At 44.2% G+C, this 22,410-nt stretch overlaps 2 protein-coding genes across 4 annotated transcripts in view; one reads left to right on the forward strand and one right to left on the reverse strand.

The window, feature by feature from the left end:
- The window catches only part of PLGRKT (plasminogen receptor with a C-terminal lysine), a 51,298-nt gene extending 49,659 nt beyond the window's left edge, over positions 1-1,639 (reverse strand). The window contains exons 1-2 of one of the 2 annotated variants that reach the window (XM_077817639.1): positions 1,487-1,639; positions 21-112 (exon numbers count right to left, since the gene is read on the reverse strand). In XM_077817639.1, the coding sequence (XP_077673765.1) occupies positions 21-101 (81 nt within the window). In that variant the 5' untranslated portion in view covers positions 102-112; positions 1,487-1,639. Of the gene's footprint in view, positions 1-20; positions 113-1,470 lie in introns of both variants that reach the window. The other variant, XM_077817637.1, reaches the window with a different exon arrangement.
- Positions 1-22,410, forward strand: part of CD274 (CD274 molecule) — a 44,861-nt gene that overhangs the window by 4,789 nt on the left and 17,662 nt on the right. The window contains exon 1 of one of the 2 annotated variants that reach the window (XM_077817636.1): positions 19,466-19,607. The exons of the other annotated variant lie outside the window; for it this stretch is intronic. The gene's annotated coding sequence lies outside the window, so the exon portion shown is untranslated. Of the gene's footprint in view, positions 1-19,465; positions 19,608-22,410 lie in introns of those variants that run through there. 2 annotated transcript variants of the gene reach the window in all.

Below are 22,410 nucleotides of genomic sequence, written 5' to 3' on the forward strand. Positions count from 1 at the left end.
TCTGTACAACAAATGCTTACCTGAAGTCGGGAGTTCATGAGCATGAACTCCTGTTGACTCTTCAGGTTTTCATTCATAGATTTTGAAAAGATGAATCCCATTTTGATTTAAACTGTAGAATAAGTTATAAAAGGTAGATTTAAAAGGTGTTAAACACTGACCACAACAACTGAAGTTTATTTTGAATGTCTCTCTCACAATAGTAGCAATAAAAAACTTAATAGCTCAGACTCAGTTAATAAGGATTCTGTTGCTGGCCTCCTGACCCAGAAGTTTTTATAGCTTATTGTATCACATCTATAGTTAGACAAGAGTGGCAAACACTGACAGAGTGTGGGGTGTATTTTAAGGAAAATCAGAGATTGCAGTAATCAGATGCTAGCTTGATGGATTCATTAAAATCATGAAAAGAGAACTCAATTCATGTATCATGGAAGAAGTGGGTTTTTAGAAGGAAACTGAATGAAGGAGATGTAGAAATCTGAAGGAAAGGGATATGGATGACATCTTGTTTTCCTTTACCTTCCCTCAATTATGGAATAGCTGTTTTGTAACATTATTTTTCAAACCACCACCACCAAAGTTCCTGCCCACAACAACCAGGGAAAGAAATGTTGAAAAAAAATCTTCTTATTTCAAGACACTTGGTGATTTCTGCTTGAATAATCCCCTCCACCCATAAAAGTGGAAAGCTGCTTCACACAATAATACTGTAACAGCTCCTATAAGTCTTCTCTGCTTGCTCTTGGTGCTGGCAACATTCATTGCCTGAAACTTGTTCAAAAATAAAAACAAAGTTTTAAACTAAACAGGCAACACACAACATGTGAGAAACTAAGGACTCCTCCCAACCTCTGAAAAAGCCTGTCTATACTAGACTGCCTGCTTAAAACCCATGCTCACGGATGTTCCTTGGATAGTATTTTATTCTTTGTTTTTAACTTGGGATAGCTCTCTTTAGCACCAAACTGTGGGTGTGGATTGGCTGATATGGTTTCCTGCTGCAGCAAAGCCCAATCGCTGCCCTCCACTCACACACCATCTCCCTGCAATTGCTACTTCCCATCCCAGTGCACAGCCTGGACCCCAGCCCCCCTCACCACTACCCACCCCCCACCAACCCTCACTCCCCCATCAAACCCCATCCCTACTTCCTCCACCCCCCTCCCTCACCACTACCCAGCCCCCCACCAACCCTCCCCCCTACTTCCTCCAATCCCCCACCACTACCCAGCCTACTACGAGCCCCCTCCCCCAGCAGCCAGTCCATGCCCCCAGCCATGCAACTTTGCGAGGAGGGATAGCTCAGTGGCTTGAGCATTGGCTTGCTAAACCCAGGGTTGTGAGTTCAATCCTTGAGGGGGCCATTTAGGGATCTGGGGCAAAAATGGGGGATTGGTCCTGCTTTGAGCAGGGGGTTGGACTAAATGACTTCCTGAGGTCTCTTCCAGCCCTGATATTCTGTTATACCCGTTTCCCCCCTCACCGCAGGAGGGGGCAGAGGAGCCGCCGGTCTGGGTGGACAGCAGGTCGCTCAGGAGACGCCTCGCGCTCCCTCCGGCCTTCGGGAAGGTCGTTGGTGGGCCGGGCCGGGCCGGGCCGCGCTCCGGCGGGGTGGCCAACGAGCGAGCCGCCCTGGGTTTCTCCTGCCGCAGGGGCGCCGCGGCGGCGGCGGCGGCGTGGGGGGGGGGGGGGGGATTTAAAGGGCCAGCGCGCTGCTGAGCTAAGATGGTGCCGCGAGGAGCCAGCGCCTGCCTGATGCGGCGCCGCCCCTGCAGCGGGATGGGGACGGGGGGAGCGCGGCCAGCCAGCCAGCGGGACCGACCACGCCCTATCTCATATGTCGCCCCCCCCGCCGCCTGACAAGCCGCCCCCCCTTACTGCCCCCCCCCCCCAGCTCTCTCACAATGCTACTGCCAGTTTCCGTGCGCTCACCCACCCCTAAGACCCCAGGCCCTGGAGCCATGGAAATAAAAGCATTCGGCTGGTCAGCCCCAAACCCTCATAAACCAGGAGCCAGCCCCTAAAAACCATGAGCGGGGCATCCCCAGCAGTCCCTTAGTACATGGGAGGCCCCTTATTTTTTCATCTCTGTACAACAAGATGGGGAGTTGCTGAGTGTGGCAGGAAATACCCCTGGGCCCTGTAGATGGGTACCTACTGCTCATTATTACTGGTGATGATAACCATGATCTTAGTAGCAGGAGGCGGGGGTGCTAAGAAAACTGTCCCTTATTTCTGAAATACAATGTTGGCAACCTTCTCGTCAAGGTCACAAGGATGTGTTTGGTTTTTAAACCATTTTGGGTTCTTATTTGCCTTCTGGTTTCTGGATTTTTGAGGTGCGCCGGAGAGCTTCTCAATCTTTTCTCTCTAACCACAAGGACTAGAAACTTCATTTATTCAAATGAAAGCTCACCTGTCTCCAGGAGCTGGGGCTTTAAGCCAGACATCAAATACTGTGTGACTCATGATAAAATCGCAGGAGTTGGCAACGCTAAGTTTTTGGTTGATGACAAAAGCTTGAAAATGTTACCCAAATGCATCCCTCGAGACTCAGAAGGCAAAGAACCATTATGTCCATACAGACTGTCACAAAGGAATGGCATCAGCAAAGCCTAAAAAGACAGAAACAAGAAGTTTCAAATCTGGGTGCTCCTAAATCCAGACTGAGGCACCTAAATAAAAGTGGCCTGTTTTTCAAAGATGATGAGCACCTGCAACTCCTATAAGCTTTGCTGGGACTGGCGAGTGTTCAACACTTCTGAATATCAGACTACTTATATTTAGGAGCCTCAGTATGGATTCAGGTTTCAGAGTGGTAGCCGTGTTAGTCTGTATCAGCAAAAACAACTAGGAGTCCTTGTGGCACCTTAGAAACTAACAAATTTATTTGGGCATAAGCTTTCATGGGCTATAACCCATTTCATCAGATGCATGGATGGTAGGAAGGTATAAATATACAGCACATGAAAAGATGGGAGTTGCCTTAATAAGTGGGGGGGGGGCTGTCAGTGCTAACGAGGCAATTCAATTAACAGTAGAATACCAAGGGAGGAAAAAATCACTTTTGTAGTGGTCATGAGGGTGGCCCATTTCAAACAGTTGACAAGAAGATGTGAATAACAGTGTTATTAATTGAATTGGCCTCGTTAGCACTGACCCCCCACACACACACTTGGTAAGGCAACTCCCATCTTTTCATGTACTGTGTATATATACCTGCTACTGTATTTTCCACTCCATGCATCTGATGAAGTGGGGTTTAGCCTACGAAAGCTTATGTCCAAATTCTCTCAGGTGCCACAAGGGTTCCTTGTCGTTTTTTCAGTATGCATTTAGGACCCTAACTTTTGGAACCCAGTTACACTGGGTTTGTTGTTGTTTTTTTAATAGGTCATAAACTGTTGCTATAATGCACAGACAACTAAATGATCTATAAATATAAATGAAACACAACAAATCTTGTAGGGTCCAATCCAGTTCCCATTGAAGTCAATGAGGTCTTTTTATTCATTTTAATGGAAGTTGGAGCAGTCCTTTAGAGAGTGAAGGAAAAATTGCCTATATCAGTGGTTCTCAAACTTTTTTTTTCACGGACCACTTGAAAATTGCTGAGGGTCTCAGCGGACCACTTAATGATCTTTCCAAATGTTGTTTGTACTGTTAGCTAACTATTGTAAAGCGCTTTGGATAAAAGTACTATATTAAAAAAAACTTAATAACATTTTTTGGTTCTACAAATAAAAGCACACAACTCATATTTTAATATCAGTAGTCTTACCTTTCTAATGTGATGGATATGACCTCTCTCCCCCGCTGAGGCAGTCCCCGAGCTGAGGCTCGGAAGGAGTGGGTCTCTTCCCAGCAGCTGCAGCCCTGGAGCTGGGAAAAGTCACCTCTTTCTTTGGCCGCCACAGCCCTGCGCATCCCAAATTCCCCCACCCCCTCTTCTCACCCCACTGCCTACTCCCACCTACGCCATATTCTCCGCAAGGTCACCACCTCCCCTTATATGTGCATCTTCTCCAGGGTCCAGGCACCTAATTAGTGGGGCCATGCCTGATCAGCTCCACTACTTAGGTGGGTGGCCCTTCATTCTCTTGAGTGCGGCCGCCCAAGCGCGCACCTTAAAGAGAACTATCTGTGGACCACCTGAATGGAGCTCGCGGACCACTGGTGGTCCATGGATCACAGTTTGAGAACCTCTGGCCTATTTTCATACAGGAAACTCTGCTGATCTATCATCTGACTTGTGTTCATACAAGACTATACATGGGTTTTTTGTCAGTTAACCTCAAGTCAACATCCTACATTATACAGTTCCATACAACTAAGAATATTTCTTTAGCATACTTTCTTTTAAAATTGAGGATTATTATTGCATTAAAGCTTTATGCATTTCAACCCAACTTCACACAATACGTTTATATATAATTAATGGATGAATTTATTAACTTTTTAAAAAATGCTGATTCTAAGAACTGTACAAATATTTAAAATACACAAAATTAAGGCTCTAGTCCTGTGATGACTTACACACATGCTTAACTTTGAGTATGTAAATAGTCCCAATTAACTCAATGGGACTTATATGCTTAAAGTTCAGAATGGGAGTAAGACTTTAAAGGGTTGCATCCCAGATATCCTAATCACAAAGTATAAATAAACAAAGAAAACAATGTGAATGTGTTAATTATTTACTATAATCAATTATATAATTATATAATCAATTTAGATAAGCTTGCATAACTTTCTGCTTGATGCTGCATTTCATATTAGATTAGTTCCATGTATGAATGGCAAAGACTATACATAAAATGCAATTAAACTACCTTAAAATCCAATTAATCTAGGTTTTTTTAAGTGTTAATTTTTAAAACCTTTTGTGTGTTTTCACAGAATAATTTTCATCTCAACATTTTTTGGGACTGTCAACTTGTTCTTTAAACACAAAGAAATGTTTATAGCATCCCAAAGATACATGTTTTTGTATTAGAGTGTTTAGTTAGCTTTTCTAACAGCAGGTTATGAGAATACAAATCAAAGCTGAGTGGATCCGTAAAGTCTGAGGTCTCAGCTCACAGGACAAGAATTGTCTCATTTGTGGACCTGGTCTTTCTAGTTCAGGGTTCAGACACATTGTCAGATCATTTCCAGAAACTTGCACTGCTGCTTTCTGGGCTTATCAGTTGTTCTTTTTGTAAATATAGCTATCAAAAATTTTCAAATAAGAAATGTTTCTGTCAAAAACTGGTCTTTTTTACAAAAACCAAAGTTTAACAAAAACGTTCATATTTTAACAATTTTCCTTTTTTACACAAAACCCAAACTTATTTATTATTTGTTCCTACTCCTTTTTTTCTTGTCCCCAACCCTCCAAAACCTTCTCCATGGCATAATGGGAAAAGGAGAAAAGGGAGGAAAAAAAGGAGTTAAAAAAGGAAAAACTAAAACATTTTGTTTAAAAAAATAATTGCGAACATTTTTTAACTCAGGTCTGCCTGAAAACTTCTAAACAAAAACATTTTGGGATTTTTTGAAAATGTTCTTGACTTTTAAAATCACTTTTTGACCAGCTACATTTATTATTTATACAATGCCCAGAAGTATATTAAGCACTGTACAGTTAGATGTAAGGACATAGTTGCTACTCCCAAAATGTTTACAATTTAGACTCCCAGTCCTGCAAACGCTTGCACATTTACCTTCCACACAAGGGTAGTTCTATTGACTGCAATTGGACTACTTATGAGTGTAAATCAGCAGTCCCCAAATTGTGGGTGGTGCCCAATTAGGGGGACACAGAGGAATGTTTGGGAGGCTTTGGTGGGACCCGGACCAGTCTCCCTGGGGGACAGGGAGGGAGCACCATCCAGTCCCGCTCAACCCCCAGCTCTGCCACAGTCAGGACTGCAACTACACTCCGATCCCCAGCCTTGGCCCCTGGCTGTGGCTCCGCTTCGAGCCCCAGCCCTATCCCCAGCCTCAGTCCCTGGCCACGGAACCAGACTCAGCCCCGGCTGTGCTTCCGTTCCCAGCCGCAGTTCCATTCCCAGCTCCAGACCCACCCCCAGCTCCAGCTCCAGCCTCGGGCCCCTTCCCCCCGTCCATGACCCAACCTCAGAAGCCATGGTCTCAGGCCCGGCTTCAGTGGGGGTGGTGGGGGGCACAGACAGGGTAGGGTTGCCAGTTTTGGTAGATTATATCATGTGATTTCATCACATGATATAATCTTTAATTAAAGATTAATCTTTAATTGCTGTAGACTCCAGGCCAATCTTGGAGGGTTGGCAACCTTAGGACAATGCTAAGGCGGGTGCGCGACCATGAAAAGTTTGGGGACCACTGAAAATGCTTGCAGGATAAGGGTCTTAGGTTCTGATCCTGACAGTGCCTATAGTTTTGCAAATGAGTTATTTGACCCACATTAGTCGTACCATTGAAGGAAAGGCACAAGTGTCTGCAAAACTGGACCCTTAGCCTCTGATCCTGCAAAGGGACTGGCACAGGGAGGTCTTTCTAGTTGTTGCGAAAACCTCTTAACGCCAATGAAGTTTTATATGGTGTACATCCTTGAGGATTTCTTTGCAGTATCAGGGATTAAACTGTAGCCAAGATAGAAAGTGATAGCAACAAATAATAGAGTAGGAATAGGGGAAAGGGAGGATGTGGGTCACAAAATGAAGATAATGGGCAGAGAACCCTAAAAGGATGCACCTGGTTATTTTTATGTATTTATTTTAACTGCATAAAATCCTAGGTAATTCATCTTTGGGGGGAGGTCACGTGGAAGGCACTCAGACACAAAGGTGATGGGATACTGTACAACACCCTAAGACAGAGAAGACTGTGAGACAGATGTGGGGCAGAGCTGAAAACTGAGATAGATTCAGGCACAGTGAAGAGCAGGGGGAGAGAAAAAGTGTGGGTAGGAATCAGGAAAACATGAAAGGGAGGCATAAGGCAGAGCAGAGAGCTAAAGTTAATTGATTGTAAAAACAATTCCATGGCTGATAAGAGTCAATTTCGCTGTAAACAGAAGAATATAGTCCAAAGGTAGACAGGTCAGGAGAAGGAGTGGTGCCTGTTGTAGGAGAAAAAGAAGCAATCTTAGTTACAATGTTACACACTCTTGATAACAGGGAGGGATTTCCTGCTATAAGTTCTTTGCTCACAAGATGGCACAACTGCTTCTCTAGAGAATACAACACTGGGAAAACTAAATAAATGCTGTAGCAAGAGATCAAAAACAAAAACGTATTCCAAATGCAGAATCATGAGCTGATCATTTCTTCCCATAGAGGCATCTCTATCGTTCTATTCATCTTGTTCTAAATCAGAGGTCCCCAAACTGTAAGGATTGTTTCGTGGGGAGGAGGCACGGCAGGGCCCAGGCCATCCCCCAGAGGGGGCGGGGAGGGAGTGCCACCAGCTCTGGCAATCCACTCCCAGCTCTGCTCCAGCCTCACTCCCAGCTGTGGCCCTGGCTCCCAGCCCCACGCCTGGCCCTGGGCCTGGTTGTGGCCTGGCCCCAGTCTCAGTCCCAGCCCCACTCCCAGCCTCAACCCCTGGTATGGCCCCACTTCTGGCCCCGACCCTGCTCCTGGGACTCAGCTGTGACCCCAGCCTCAGCCCCCTTATCTCTGTCTGCGACCCCCCTCCCCGGAATCCCGACACCACTTCCAGACCCAGCTCGGGGTGGGGTGGGGGGAGCAGACAAGAGTAAGGGGGGGCACAACTCTGAAAAGTTTGGGGACCATTGTTCTAAAGACTTTAAATTACACAGATTTTTCCTCTGGAGAAAGCAAAAAGTGTTTAAAACTTTTAAATATTGCCTTTTGTGCTTGGTAGATAAATGAAGGAAACAGGACCCCCCAAAAGAACAGGTAGCTTAATGTGAATAGGCAGAGTCCACTCTCTACACAGCACACATGAGCTAATGTCCAAAACTCACCCACTCTCTGGGGTTTGCCTTCATTCTCAATTTTAAAATAATCATACATAAACATGCAGTTTGATCAGGAACCGGATGTTTCTAGGGGTTTTCCCTGCAAGATCTCCTTCCTCTCCTGTTTCAGATAGAAACCTGGAAACTTTCTTATAATATTGGATCACTGCTAATGACACTTTCCTAACATAGGTGCCAACCTGTGCTAGAGTGAGTCGGCAGAATAGTCCTCCCTGTGCCTTCAAGGTCCTATTCCCTGAAGTCTGTTACAGTTAATTTACTGGCAAAGACAAACAGGAACTGAAAATGTAGCCAAAGTAAGTGGTGTATTCATGTATAAAATGAAATCCTTAACAGCAAATGTCCTGATGTTGGTTATGATTTTTACAGTTAACTTCCAAATTAAAAATAATTAAAATTCATGGCTTAAAAAGAGCTCATTGTGTATTAGAAACATTGAAGCTAGTTCTGGGCTAGATCTGCTTTTGGATTAAAGAAGACTTCACCCCAAAGATAAGGACAATGAGCCACCTTCATCCTGGTGTAACTCCATTGACTTCAGTGGTGTAAATTATATGCCAGGAATAAATAATTCCTGACCAGGTATAGGTGGGAAATGTAATTTGTACAGATTTAGTATTTGCGGGGTGAGTAAAATGAGTTGAATTTATACAATGTGACAGAAAAGGGGATGTAACAGGACAAAGAACGTAACAGAAGTGTATGAAACAAAACAGACACTCCTTTTCATATCTACGTAGAACACATACAGGGAAAGGTGAATCAATTCTGTCTGGATTAGCATTTTGGTATTTTAACATAATTAAGAGCTTCGGTGTAATAGGCAATTTGACTTTTGAAGCTGAAATGGGTAACAAATGAGTTTAAAAGGCAGCTAATGTTGCTACAACCTGGACCAGGGGTGGGCAAACTTTTTGGCCCGAGGGCCACATCGTGGTTGCGAAATGGTATGGAGGGCCGGTAGGGAAGGCTGTGCCTCCACAGACAGCCTGGCCCCCGCCCCCTATCTGCCCCCTCCCACTTCCCGCCCCCTGACTGCCCCCCTCAGAGCCCCCAACCCATCCAACCCCCCCTGCTCCTTGTCCCCGGGACCCTCTGGCCCTAACCGCCCCCCTGGGACTCCACCCCCTATCCAAGCCCCCCTGCTCCCTGTCCCCTGAGTGCCCCAACCCCTATTCTTATCCCTGCCCCCTGACAGGCCCCCCGGGATCCCCGACCCATCCAATCCCCCCCCACTCCTTGTCCCCTGACTGCCCCCTCCTGGGACCCCCATCCCTAACTGCCCCCCCAGGACCCCACCCCCTATCCAACCCCCCCTGCTCCCTGTCTCCTGACCGCCCCCACCCCCTCCGGAACCTCAGCCCCATCCAACCGCCCCCTGTCCGCTGACTGCCCCCCGGGACCTCCTGCTCCTTATCCAATGCCCCCTCCCCCCGCTCCCTTACCATGCTGCTCAGAGTGGCAGGACAGGCTTATTGGACAGCCTGGCAGGTGGGCGGGCACAAACCACGCTGCCAGAGTGGCAGCGTAGCTGCGGGGGAGGGGGGACAGCGGAGGAGGGCTGGGGGCTAGCCTCCCTGTCTGGGAGCTCAGGGGCCGGGCAGGACGGTCCCACGAGCCGTAGTTTGCCCACCTGTGACCTAGACCCTGCTTTGTTGATTAAAAATCTTTAAGGCAACAGTGTCATTACGAATATTGACAATGAATTTAAATGCATGTCAATCTCTCTAGTTGATTTATACTTCTGTCAAATTGTTTTGGAGGTTAAACTCTCAGTTTATGTGACCCAGGGCATAAGGGATGCATATGGGTTTACAAAGACTCTCTGGGTCTGATGTCTACAAAAGGTGTGCGATCTCTACCAACAGCCAGTAATGCACTTGTCATCTTAATCATTGTGAGCTGTATCTATGGATAATATTTAAGGAGTTACGTATCTATACTCAAAACGGTTCTTAAAGTATGTGAGTTAAGACTGATCACCAGAAGGTTATAAATAGATTTTGTTCAGCCATGGGGTAGGTGCATATTTCTCTGGCTGGTTATTGTGTACTGTGTGTAAGTCTATTTGCATTATTGAGCCGGATGTGAATGAAAAGATTGTGAATCCACATGAGAGAAAATCTCCAGAAAAAACAAAACCAGTAGGGGAGTGTCCTGTTTATGCGTAAAGACAATGAATTTGGGGGGAAATAACTGGTGGTACTATGAAATGCACCTGGGATCCTTCCCCGAGAAGATGAACTGTCAGTGTATTCTGTCTTATGAAAAGAAGCTCACAGCAAACATGGCTGGAAAACACTGAAAAGACTTTGGGCGAATTAAACTTAATTAGACAAGACGGAATCTTGTTAATTAAGTCTAGATTCTAGAAGGTGTGTTATGATTTTATTTTACATGTAACCATTTGTTTCCAATACTTCCAGTGCTACTTCTAGAATTGCTATAATTTGATAAATAAACTTGTATTTGTTTTCACTATAAACGTATCTAAGTGTTTGTGTTAAGTGGAATGGTGATCCTGAGGCAAAACTGGTAATCTGATGTGTACTATTCCTTTAGGAGAAGCAAATCTGTGAATTCAGTGAGTGTCCAGTGAATCAGGGGCTGAACACTGGAGGACACAAGGGTTGGAGTGTCTCTATCACTAATCTGTAAATAGAAAGCTGGGCCTGCTTAGACCTGGAGGGGAGTGCTTGTGTTGCCTGTGGCTGGTGGAGTAGGGGAGCTGACCCCTGGTAAGCATAGATGAGGCTTCCTCCCTCACCCTAAGGGCAGGTGGTAGCGAGGACCTTCACAATCTTGGGTACTCATGGGAAGCATTACACTTTGAGTCTAAAACTCTTTATATTTTCCAAAATAGAAGAACAAATGATCATTTAGATCAGTGACACTCAGACTGAGGCTCGTGAGCAGCAAGAGGCTCTTTAATGTGTTTCCTGCAGCTCTTTGCAGAACATGATGTTAAAATACTGTGTGATTTAATTACTAACCAGTCTTAATTATTAACCAATCAGGATGTTTTTACTATGTTATTAACCAATTGTAGTTGATAAAATAATAATACTTGATCAGTCATTTTGCTCTGAGAATAAGATTGATAGATATAGTAAATTAAATATTATATCTATCTATCTAGTAAATGAAATTATGATTTCACACTACTCTTTTGGGTAATGTTGATCACTAATTTGGTTTCTGAACCTCACAGTAATACAGTTCAAGAAGCAAGACTAGGTGAAGTTTTTGGAATAAGATTGTCAACCATTCAAAAAATTAGAACCTTCAATGGACTCTTTTCTCTGTCCAAGTATAACCCGTCCTATGAGTTCTGTAGCATTGATGTTTATTTTGCGTTCACATTTATTTGCTTATGGTCAATAGTTTGTGGTGAAGGATCGTCTTACTGCAAAGATTCCTTACTAGACCCATCCGCAGTTTTTTCTTCTTTTTCAGGAATGAGCTTTAAACAAACCCGTTTCTGTAGTTTTAGTGAGAAAGCTGAAAACTGAGGATATTTATGACCTCATCTTAATGACAACTAATTCTTGAAGAGCTTTTCCTTCGAAAGTTTTCCTTTTAGTATTTGACTCCATGGAAATGGACGTGGGTGATACTTACTGGTATGTTAAATCTGAATGTAGAAACAGAGTAAATACAAACCATTTTTTTGGACTCTTGACACAACATTTTCTGTTTGCATTACAGGAAGTTCTAGAGAGATCTAATTTGTCCTCTACAGTAAACCACTTATCAGAAGTGAACTGTGTTTACATTGAGAAAAATTCATTGGGTTTCCTCTGAATGTTGGGAATCTATTGGCAAACATTCTTTTATTGCCAGAACTAAACCTTCTCATTCCTGTTGTATATTGAGTGATTAGAGATAATATAGTGATTGTTCTGAAGGTTGTTACATTTATAAACTTACCTGTATAACTAAATCTGCCATTCCAAGACTGAGGTCACTGGCTTTGCTTCTCTAGTTTGCTAGGATGATGCCAAAGAATAAGTCTTGATGAGGTTACTGGCTCAGCACCAGAGCTTAAAGTAGACCAGATAGGAGGAAGAGCATGGTATGTGGTGAAATCACATCGCATAAGAAAACAATTAGAAAATCATTTGCTTGATTCTTTTATTTTAATTAAACATTTTTTGATTGTCACCTATAGTATAATAAATCATAATGACTTGCTCAGTTTTAACAAAGTAGACCAAATTTATCCCCAGTGTAACTCCACTGAACTCAGTGACGTTCACACAAGCATTGAATTTGGTCCAGTTAATTTATTATTGTCTCAGACTGAATGTTTCCATCATAATCTGTTTTTATTAACTTTTTTGTTTTTTGCCTTACATTAATGTATATTGTTGTGTTTCCAAACACCTATTTAAGGGAATTAGTATAAGTTCAGGAATGGGAGGAGAAGCATTCTTGTAGACTTATCAGAGTGGCATCTTTGATATCTTTCTTATCTTTACATACATATTTCTCTGATGAGCGTTAGCATTTCTTCTCAAGAAATCCAAATTTTATCTTCATCCAAAGCCAGTGTTTTATCTCTTGTATTGCCCATGATTTACTAAGCAGAATTAACTGTAATAAGTAATTAACTAAGTAACAATTAACTAAGGACATCTGTCAAGGTTCCTCCCCCACTCTGAACTCTAGGGTACAGATGTGGGGACCTGCATGAAAACCTCCTAAGCTTACTTTTACCAGCTTAGGTTAAAACTTCCCCAAGATACAAATTAATTTTATCCTTTGTCCTTGGAATAACCACTGCCACCACCAAACTCTAACTGGGTTTACTGGGAAACGTAGTTTGGACACATCTTTCCCCCCAAAATCCTCCCAACTCTTGCACCCCACTTCCTGGGAAAGGTTTGGTAAAAATCCTCACCAATTTGCATAGGTGACCACAGACCGAAACCCTTGGATCGGAGGACAATGAAAAAGCATTCAGTTTTCTTACAAGAAGACTTTTAATAGAAATAGAAGTAAATAGGAGTAAAGGAATCACCCCTGTAAAATCAGGATGGTAAGTACCTTACAGGGTAATTAGATTCAAAACATAGAGAATTCCTCTAGGCAAAACCTTAAGTTACAAAAAAGACACACAGACAGAAATAGTCATTCTATTCAGCACAGTTCTTTTCTCAGCCATTTAAAGAAATCATAATCTAACGCATACCTAGCTAGATTACTTACTAAAAGTTCTAAGACTCCATTCCTGTTCTATCCCCGGCAAAGCAACATACCAACAGACACAGACCCTTTGTTTCTCTCCCTCTTCCCAGCTTTTGAAAGTATCTTGTCTCCCCATTGGTCATTTTGGTCAGGTGCCAGCGAGGTTACCTTTAGCTTCTTAACCCTTTACAGGTGAGAGGATTTTTCCTCTGGCCAGGAGGGATTTTAAAGGGGTTTACCCTTCCCTTTACATTTATGACAACATCCTGCCAGGGAGGGAGAATTCTGGACAGTACCCGTGAACTGAAATAAAAAAGAAATCCGTGAGCTTTTGCTATTTACTCCAAAATGTTAGGACTGGATAGTGGCTGGCACCTGTGTGGATGCACAATATGGAGTGAGCCAAAAGAAGCCTTCTCCCTCTTTGTGCTCCATGCAGAGGCTGGCCACAGTTGTAATCCTTGTTAACACCCTCATGGCACTAGCTAGTCCAAAGGAACTCTGCCCTTACTAGCCAGAGGAGCTGGCTACTCTCAGAGGGGAATGCATTCTGCCCTGAGTCACAATGCCTCCTCATGTTCCCACTCATGGTGCAGTCCTGTACCATTCCCAAAACAGGGTGGAGCCTAGTAGACACTATCAGGCCTTAAGTTTCTAGTCCTTCTGGTTGTGCAGACTGACTTCCCAGTATGAACCAATGGTCAAGCCTTGTCTTTCAACAGTTTCACCAACATACAGCTTAGCAGTATCGTGCAACCGAAAATCTATTTTACTGATGTGCGTTCACACTGTCATTTGCACTGACACACTGCATTCACACACCAGCATGCTGCATCAGTGCAAGGATGCTATACTGTGGGTGAGTGCCCACACTACCCAATGGCACACTGTCTCATGGGAAATTTTTGCTGTGTGTTGTGGTGGGATATTCACTGCATATTATGTGATACCTACTCACAGAATAGGTTGTTATGGGACCTTGGGGTCAAAGCCCAGAATTCCCTTTGATATAATCCTCAGATATACAATATGTAGGGCCTTGTTCATTCTGCTATAGATTAGTTTTAAATGTTTGATGGGTTTTCTTCTATATTCAACTCTGTAAATTGAGTCCTACTAAAAATTTATCAGACCAGCACAACTCTGTCAAAGCCTTTATGATGGTGAGTATTCTGTCTCCTTGCAAGCTCTTTTTTTGCTGATATTCTCATTGTATATTTCTGTGTTGTTGTTGTTGTTGTTTGGTTTTTGTTTTTGCTGGGGTGCATGTTTGTTAATAGGACAATGTCTAGTAAATAAAGTGAATCTGTTTCAAGAAGTTGTGATCCTGGAGGATACATCCCTCAGGAGGATCACAAAGTGGCAAAGAAGGGAGCTATTGAAGAAGTCTAGAGGCCACCCAAGAACTATGCTGCCAAGCTCTCTTCTGTAACAATCCCTGATTTGCTGGTGTAGTGGCTTAGAAATGTGTCATATTCAGTTGTGCCTCTCAAATTAGCTCCCCCTCCAAATGTGCTAACGAAGATAAAATACTACTTGTCCAAAATGTTCTCTCAATTAGTGCCTGCAGACCAGAGAGCTGTCTGTGCCAAAATTAACAGGCAGCTCTTCCTTCAAACAGAGACCATCCTATCTCTGTGCCCATTGCTGTGCCTTAAGCTACAAAGTCTTTGTGTTCTAGCTTGTTCTTTCACATTGCAGTCATGAGTTTACATGTGCCTGTTTTATATGCCATCCGAGTGCCTATGCCTGTACCTGGGATGCTGGCTTTTGCATAAAAGCTATGTGCTTATGGATGCGGAGATAACACCAGAAAAATATTGCTACATTAACTAATTGCATGTAACAACTGAATAGCAGTGTCATTCTTGTCTACTACCTGAGATACATGCTTGTCTATTTATCAAATATAATGTGCCGTGCATCATTTTCTTCCTCCAGTACACTTAAACCTGTGAATTTATTTTGACATGTCCTCCCAACAACCAATATTACATAATGCTACTCTAGACGCCATTCAAACTGTACCCAACATGCTGGATTTGTGCACTTAGTTGCTTGTATGAGTTATAAACCAAACATTTGTAGTGGTATCTTGCACTGACTACATTTCTCTTTCTATTACAGGCTATCATTGTCAATAAAGTTTTGAAATTCTGTACATTCCTTTCCTTACAGTAACTTCCGTTATGATAAACTTAAATCGGCCAATGATGTTGCTTTCCCATTAATCCAACTGTTACAGGAAAACAAAACTGAAGGAAATACATCCTATGAAATTATTTCAGTTTCACTTTTTGTGGGCTAAGTACAAAGCTTTGCTGTGCTAGGAATGTATTGAAGGGTGGATCACCAGCAGTTTTATAGTGTGGTGATAAACTAACCAAATAATGAGAGCTCCAATAAATTTCCTTTTATCTATGTCTACAGTTGTTAAAATATAGGGATGTATCTTAATCTGAAGAAAGACCATTCATTCCTCCCTTTCTCTTGGTGTTTTCAACATACTCTGGCAGAAATTAGGGCTATAGTATTAATTGCTGCCACCTCCTGCTGGAGGAAGGTTATTTTGTGTCTCATAGCTACGATTATTATTGTGGTTTGTATGACATTTAAAAAAAACTCCTGCTTGCTGACTTTAACTGGATTTGGCTTCCTAGTTTTAAGTGTATTTTCTCAGAGTTAAGGCAATGATATTATGTTTATATGGCGCTTTTTAGCCATAGTCATCATATTTTATGAACGATGGGCTAAATCCTGGCATTATGGGCAAAATCCTGTTTGGCAGAGATGGTGGTGCAAAGCTAGATAGGTTGTAAGGTGCATCTGGTGTAAGACACCAACAGTGTTGGCACTGGATGCCTCATGTAGGTCTATCTCAACACACCATGAAACACTTTTTATTGCTTTTTGCTGCAGCAGCAAAGTTATTGCTGATAACTTGTGTATCATTTTGATGGCAATATATGCATTTGTCAGATTTTGGACAGACTTGACCCTTTCCCCTGAAACCATTTGCTTTGTTTCATGTTTATACCCCCAGGTAATCAGAACTTTGGTTTTACAAAAGAGGGAATTTATAATAGACTTGAGTGATGTATACACCAGACTAGAACAGTCTTTCCTTGTGTGCTGGATCCAGCCTTCCATGGAAATCATGGAAAATCTCCTATTGACTTTAGTGAGCATAGGATAAAACTTACATTATCACAAATGGTCTTATACTCTAGGGTTTTAGACATCTCTGTAGTCTCTGAAAATCTTCCACATAAAATAGATTGGCAATAGGGAAGTCCCTGGAGTCTCCAGCTTTTTTCCCTTTCGAAGTATGAAAAGATTTGCCTGTGGTAGGTGATTTGTTTTGGGGATATTTTGTTTCCTGCTTTTGTTGTTGTTTTGTTTTGCTGGAGAGAGCAAATTGGTTGATGGGATGTCATTCTGTTTATGGTAGTGTAAGCAGAGTCAGGATGAACTCTACCCTGACATCTGGTGGCAAGTCATGGTGGGTTGTGGAAAAGAACTTCAGGGGCTGATCTCATTTGCATAGGCACACCCACCCTGCCTAGATGGTCACTTTGGCTGCTGTAGAAGCCCCAGTTTCTCTGTTATTGGGGCAGAAATAAACTGTTATTATCCTGATTATGTGAATCAAGGACAGTGAAACTGTACTTGGCCTTTTGTTATGATGGAGGGACTCACCATCAACTAAGCAGCACTCGCTAGGCAAGGGTTATGGGTTCCAAAACCCAGTGAATGGAGAGAGGTTGGGGGCAGGTATTAATACTGGGTGGTATGGGCATCCTGGTGAGGGCCTTATGTGCTAATTGCACTTTCTCCACTGTGGAATATCAGAGCTAATTTTGATTCTATTAGGAGTCTAGTTACAGGCTGCTGAGCTGAATTCACTTTGGGATAATGGTGCCCTAGCACTGAGGCTCCCCTACGCAAGCTGAAATGACAAAAGAACTAAACTTACTAAGAGCAGAAATCACTGGGTGTTGTGTTAAGTATGGGGGAGCCTGAAGATATATTGTGGAGCATTTTGCAGGACGGCTGGCAGAGCAGAGCAGCTGGTGGAGCAGAGCAGTTTGTCAGATGCCTGGAGCAGCTCATGGGGGCAGCTGGCAGAGCAGAGCCCCATGGAGAGGTGGGGCAATCAGCTTTGGACCACGTAAGGTGCCCCTTAACCCCCCCTCCCCCATCTCCACCCAGGTTGTGAGATAAAACTCTGCAGATAGAAAAGGAGTACTTGTGGCACCTTAGAGACTAACCAATTTATTTGAGCATGAGCTTTCGTGAGCTACAGCTCACTTCATCAGATGCATACCGTGGAAACTGCAGCAGACTTTATATATACACAGAGAATATGAAACAATACCTCCTCCCACCCCACTGTCCTGCTGGTAATAGCTTATCTAAAGTAATCATCAGGTTAGGCCATTTCCAGCACTGGAAATGGCCTAACCTGATGATTACTTTAGATAAGCTATTACCAGCAGGACAGTGGGGTGGGAGGAGGTATTGTTTCATATTCTCTGTGTATATATAAAGTCTGCTGCAGTTTCCACGGTATGCATCTGATGAAGTGAGCTGTAGCTCACGAAAGCTCATGCTCAAATAAATTGGTTAGTCTCTAAGGTGCCACAAGTACTCCTTTTCTTTTTGCGAATACAGACTAACACGGCTGTTACTCTGAACTCTGCAGATAAATTTTCGAACTCTGGGGCTGCTCTGACCAGGGACAGAGACTTTTGGGTTGTTGGACTTTTGGGACTTGGGGTGATTTTGGGTTGCTGGACTCAAGAACCAAAGGGAAAGGACAAGCCCCAGTTTGCTTGAGGTGGGTTTTTTGCTCATGGGTTGTGTTAGGAAATCCTGTTGGTGGTGTTTCCCTGACATAATGCCACATTGTTTCTCTCTGTTATTAAAAGGCTTTTTGCTACACTCAGACTCTGTGCTTGCGAGAGGGGAAGTATTGCCTCTTGGAGGCACCCAGTAGGGGTGGTATATATTTGTCCCAGGTCACCGGGTGAGGGCTCGAGCCAGTTTTGCATTCCGTTATTGGAACCCCTAGATACTGAACCCAGCCCTTGTTGCTGCCAACTCTGACGGGCAGAAGGGTTACAGTAGGAAAACTTTATCAAATATCTCTGCAAGCAGGATGTCTTGATTTGAGATTTTCAATGCACAGAAACAATAAATGCAAATTAGAGAGGGACCTGATTTCAAACTCCGCATCCAAATACCCCAAAACTTTGGGGAATTTTGGATCCAACACCATATCCAAAATCTGCTGGTTATCCCTTTTTCTATAAAATGGGCTGAACTAACACCCTGCAGCTTTACACCCACAGACTTTGGATCAGATTTGAATTTTGCAGTTCAGAGTTGTCCAATACAAGTTTTTATTATGATATTACCGCTGGAAAAAATAAGGACCATTGAGAGGAAGACCCTGAATAATAGAGTAGTAGACAACTTCTTCTCCAAGCATGCACTTAACTTTGAATCTGATGTTAATACAAAATACTGTACATAGAAGAATTGGCTAAATGACAGATGTCGTTTTTATTGCAGAACAGTTATTTCTTGTCCTAAATATATAGGCAGATAGAAGATGAATGGGACATTCACCTGCCATTTAGTCTTGCACAGTTTTACCTCCTTCACCTGTGGACCTGTGTCCACTTCAACATGCAGGGCTGTCACATACTGTGACATTTTTGAGTGAGTCAGGTTCTAAAATAGTTCTGAGTGAGTTTCTAAAATGTCTCATTGAATCACAAGGCAGCAAAATCCCCAAGAGATGGGAGAGACTCTAAACATTGTCTGGAAATGAATCCCAAGTAAAAGGAAGTCTCCGCTCCCCTAGTAGGGAAGTGAGATTTGGGTCACATCTAATCTCTTCCCATGAGGGCATCTCCCCTAAATGAAGAGGGCATCTCTTCATGAGGGCATCTCCCCTGTGGTCTCTGCTGACTGCAAAGGCTGGGGCTGGACTCTGAGTTCACTTGGGAGTGTTTTCAAGCAGAAATAAAAAGGGGGATTGTTCTGGATAAATGACTCTCATTATGACACAGATAGTCATGAGATTTAGTGGCCCTGACTTGAGTCAGGCTGGAATTCCCTTCCGTTTGCTTCCCGGCTAGAGTCACTGAGGCAAACCCCGGGTACATGCCCCAAGCCCCAGAGGCGTGTGAATCTCCTGGACTTGAAGCAAGAGCAGAAGGGAAGTTTGGGGGTGGAGCGCAGAAAGAAAGAAGATCGCCCCTTTACTCTGCTCTCACTGCAGTCCTGGGCAGCTGAGCTGGGAGGAGCATATTTCTAACGGGGCTACTGCTGCGGCTTTCCCTGCTGACTCCAGCTGAGCCGGTGGCGTAGCACCTGCTGTGCCTGTCACCCAGCCATTCGCCGAGCAGGAAGACTATAATTTAACCTCCAAAAGGTAGGAAAGCCCGTAGCGAGAACTTTACAGCTGAGCGGCGAACAGAAGAGAGCGTTATTTCTAGGCGAGGCGCGCGTTCAGTGCCCAGAACCGCGCACCTGGGCCGCCGGGGTGTGTGGCGGTCACTGGTACAGTCCTCACCCGCAGTGTGCTGATAGCAATGGAAGCGGACGTGCATGTCTGCACGGCTTCGTCCTGCGGTGCTCACACACGGAGGGTGAGAGCTGCCGGATCGCTCGCATTTGGAGGGAGAGTCCCGTCCCGTATCCCCCCATTTTAGCCTGACTTTAAAGCACTCCCCATTTAGGGGCAAATCCTACCTCTCCCCCTGAAGCCCCGTCGACAGTGAAAACTGTGGTTGTACCGAGTGAGGGGCACGGGGAAGGAGGGGCTTTGCCTAAGCGCCCCCAGTTTGCACCGATTAAGGTTAGCGAGCTCTCTGTCGCCTAGATCGGATTTCGAAAGGGGCATAGTCACACTAACGCAGCGGTTGCGTGTAAACAAAACTGAAAGTGCCGGATACCGGGAACCCGGCTGTACACTGGGGACTGTCCGTCTCCGGAGTGTCCATGGATCTCAGCCCCGCAGAGCAGGATGGATCCACTACAGGGCGGACCCACCAGCCAGTCCTCCGTGGAGGGGAAAGCATGAGGACCATAGGGGGCCTTCGCCATGGTCACGGAGCGTCTGCTGCTGCCGTACTCTGCGGGGGGTGGGAGCGGCCCTCCTTTCTGGCCCCCAGGGGGATGCTGCAAGGCCGAAGTTGTTCTTGATCCAAGGTCCTTACTGAAAGGCGCACTGTTGGTTTATTTTTAAAAACTTCTTCAGCGCGAGTTTGCATTGTTTAGACATTTCCCCCAAATAAACTAGACTGAATTTTACCACACTATATATTCATTGTTACCTCAGTCCCACTTTGTGTAATTGTTTCTTAATTTGAATAAGTAATAGATGGGGGGGGGCGGTGTAAACGCCAAAATATTTTTGGGTCACCCCAACTGACACAGTCCCAGGGGCTGTTAATCTGTGCTGAAGTAGCTGGCACAGTCCGCTCTCTGACCTATAGCTTTATATCTGTGCAAAATGCCACCACATGCTATACACCTACCTTACCTTCCAATTTACAAATACTCCTGGAATAAGGAAGTGCCTGTCGTGGTCATCATCATCATCATCTCATGACACCTCTGGTGGTTAGGGCAGCGAGGAAGCTCCTCCACTCCTGTCTGTTTCAATGGTTCCCCAGCTGTGCCCCAGGTTTTTCAACTCAGCTTCCACAGCCCTTTGCCATGTTGTTTTCCGGCGGCCTCATTTTCGCTTGCCTTCAGGTGTCCACCTTTTTGCTACTCTGGTGATGGAATCAGTTTCCATCTGCCATAGGCGCCAGCTTCCTTCAGGCCTGGGGGGTGCTCAACCCCTTGCTCCACCCCAGGTCCCACCCCCACCTGCCTTCTTTCCCCAAGTCCCCATCCCCGTCCTGCCTCTTCCCATGCCAACCCCACCTTTTCCCACCCCACCTCTTCCTCACCTCTTCCCACCCATTTCTGTCCACTCCCCAAGCATGCCCCGTCCCCGCTCCTCCCCCTTCCTCCCAGAGCCTCCTGCACACCTCTAAACAGCTGGGAGGTGGGGGAGGAGTTGATAGGTGGGGCCGCCGGCAGGCAGGAGGCACTGGGGCAGGAGATGGGGGAGATGGCTGCCAGTGGGTGCTCAGCACCCACTAATTTTTTTCCGTGGGTGTTCCGGCTCTGGAGCACCCACAGAGTCGGTGCCTATGCCATCTGAAGCACATGGCCAATTCATCTCCACATTTAAGGAGGTGGCTTTGAGTGGGTGTAAATGACAAAATATTTCTTGGCTCAGCCTAGTGACACATCTCTCCAGTCATTAATGGACTCTACTGTCCAGTTAATCACAAAAGTCCCATTTTGTGTAAGTGTCTTGCCTAAATAAAGAATGCAGAACTGATTTTTTAAACTGTCACAACCTGACAACCTTGAAAACAAAGGATTTCGTATTTAGCTCTGCATCCACATGTGTTCAAATGCTTTTGTTTTGTTTTTGGCCAAGCACTCTTTTCATCTACACCAAAGACAACTTTAAAAGATTCTACAAGGGAATTAATCTCTTAAATCTATTCTGAGCATGGATTTTGATTAAGGAATATTATGTGGCAAAAGGGCTAAGATATGAAAATCTCCTCCTAAACACAACTTGAAGATAGGATGCTTTTAGTTTACATGTTATATACAGAAAAGAAGGAAAAAAAGAGAAGAACCTGCTGATGGTGAAATTTTAAATTATTTGCCTCATTAGTTAGGATGAATGTTTTGCTCACAAATGATAGCACAAAGTACTTGCCACTGTAAAGCGCTGTAACTCCCATCAACAAGGTCTTTTCCTTAATGTATAATGTCTATAAGAGAGCAATACATAAGGAAAGCAGTTAACAAGGAAGCTAGACATGAGACGGTGGTGGTTATCCAAGTTCCATGACATCTGGATGCCCTGCCCAGGGGCATTCTCTCCTCTCTATTACCCAACCCTGAGCAATTGTGCAAAGGAAGGCGCGGGCAGCTGAGTGAGGTTAGTGCCTTGTGCCCATCACAGTAACTCTGATAGTTATGCTCTTGCAATAAAGTAGTATTTAGAGAAATCAGTCAAGAGATAAAATTTTAAAAACTGAAAAGCAAAAAGGTCAGTTGGGGTCCTTCCTGTCTCCTTTGTCTGCACTCTTTCTTGTTGAAGATGATCTTGCTCATGAGAAAAGTCCCATTGACTTTCCCAAGCCTACCTGTATGGA

Source organism: Eretmochelys imbricata, chromosome 5 (genome assembly GCF_965152235.1).
Source record: "Eretmochelys imbricata isolate rEreImb1 chromosome 5, rEreImb1.hap1, whole genome shotgun sequence".
Classification (NCBI taxonomy): Eukaryota; Metazoa; Chordata; order Testudines; family Cheloniidae; genus Eretmochelys; species Eretmochelys imbricata.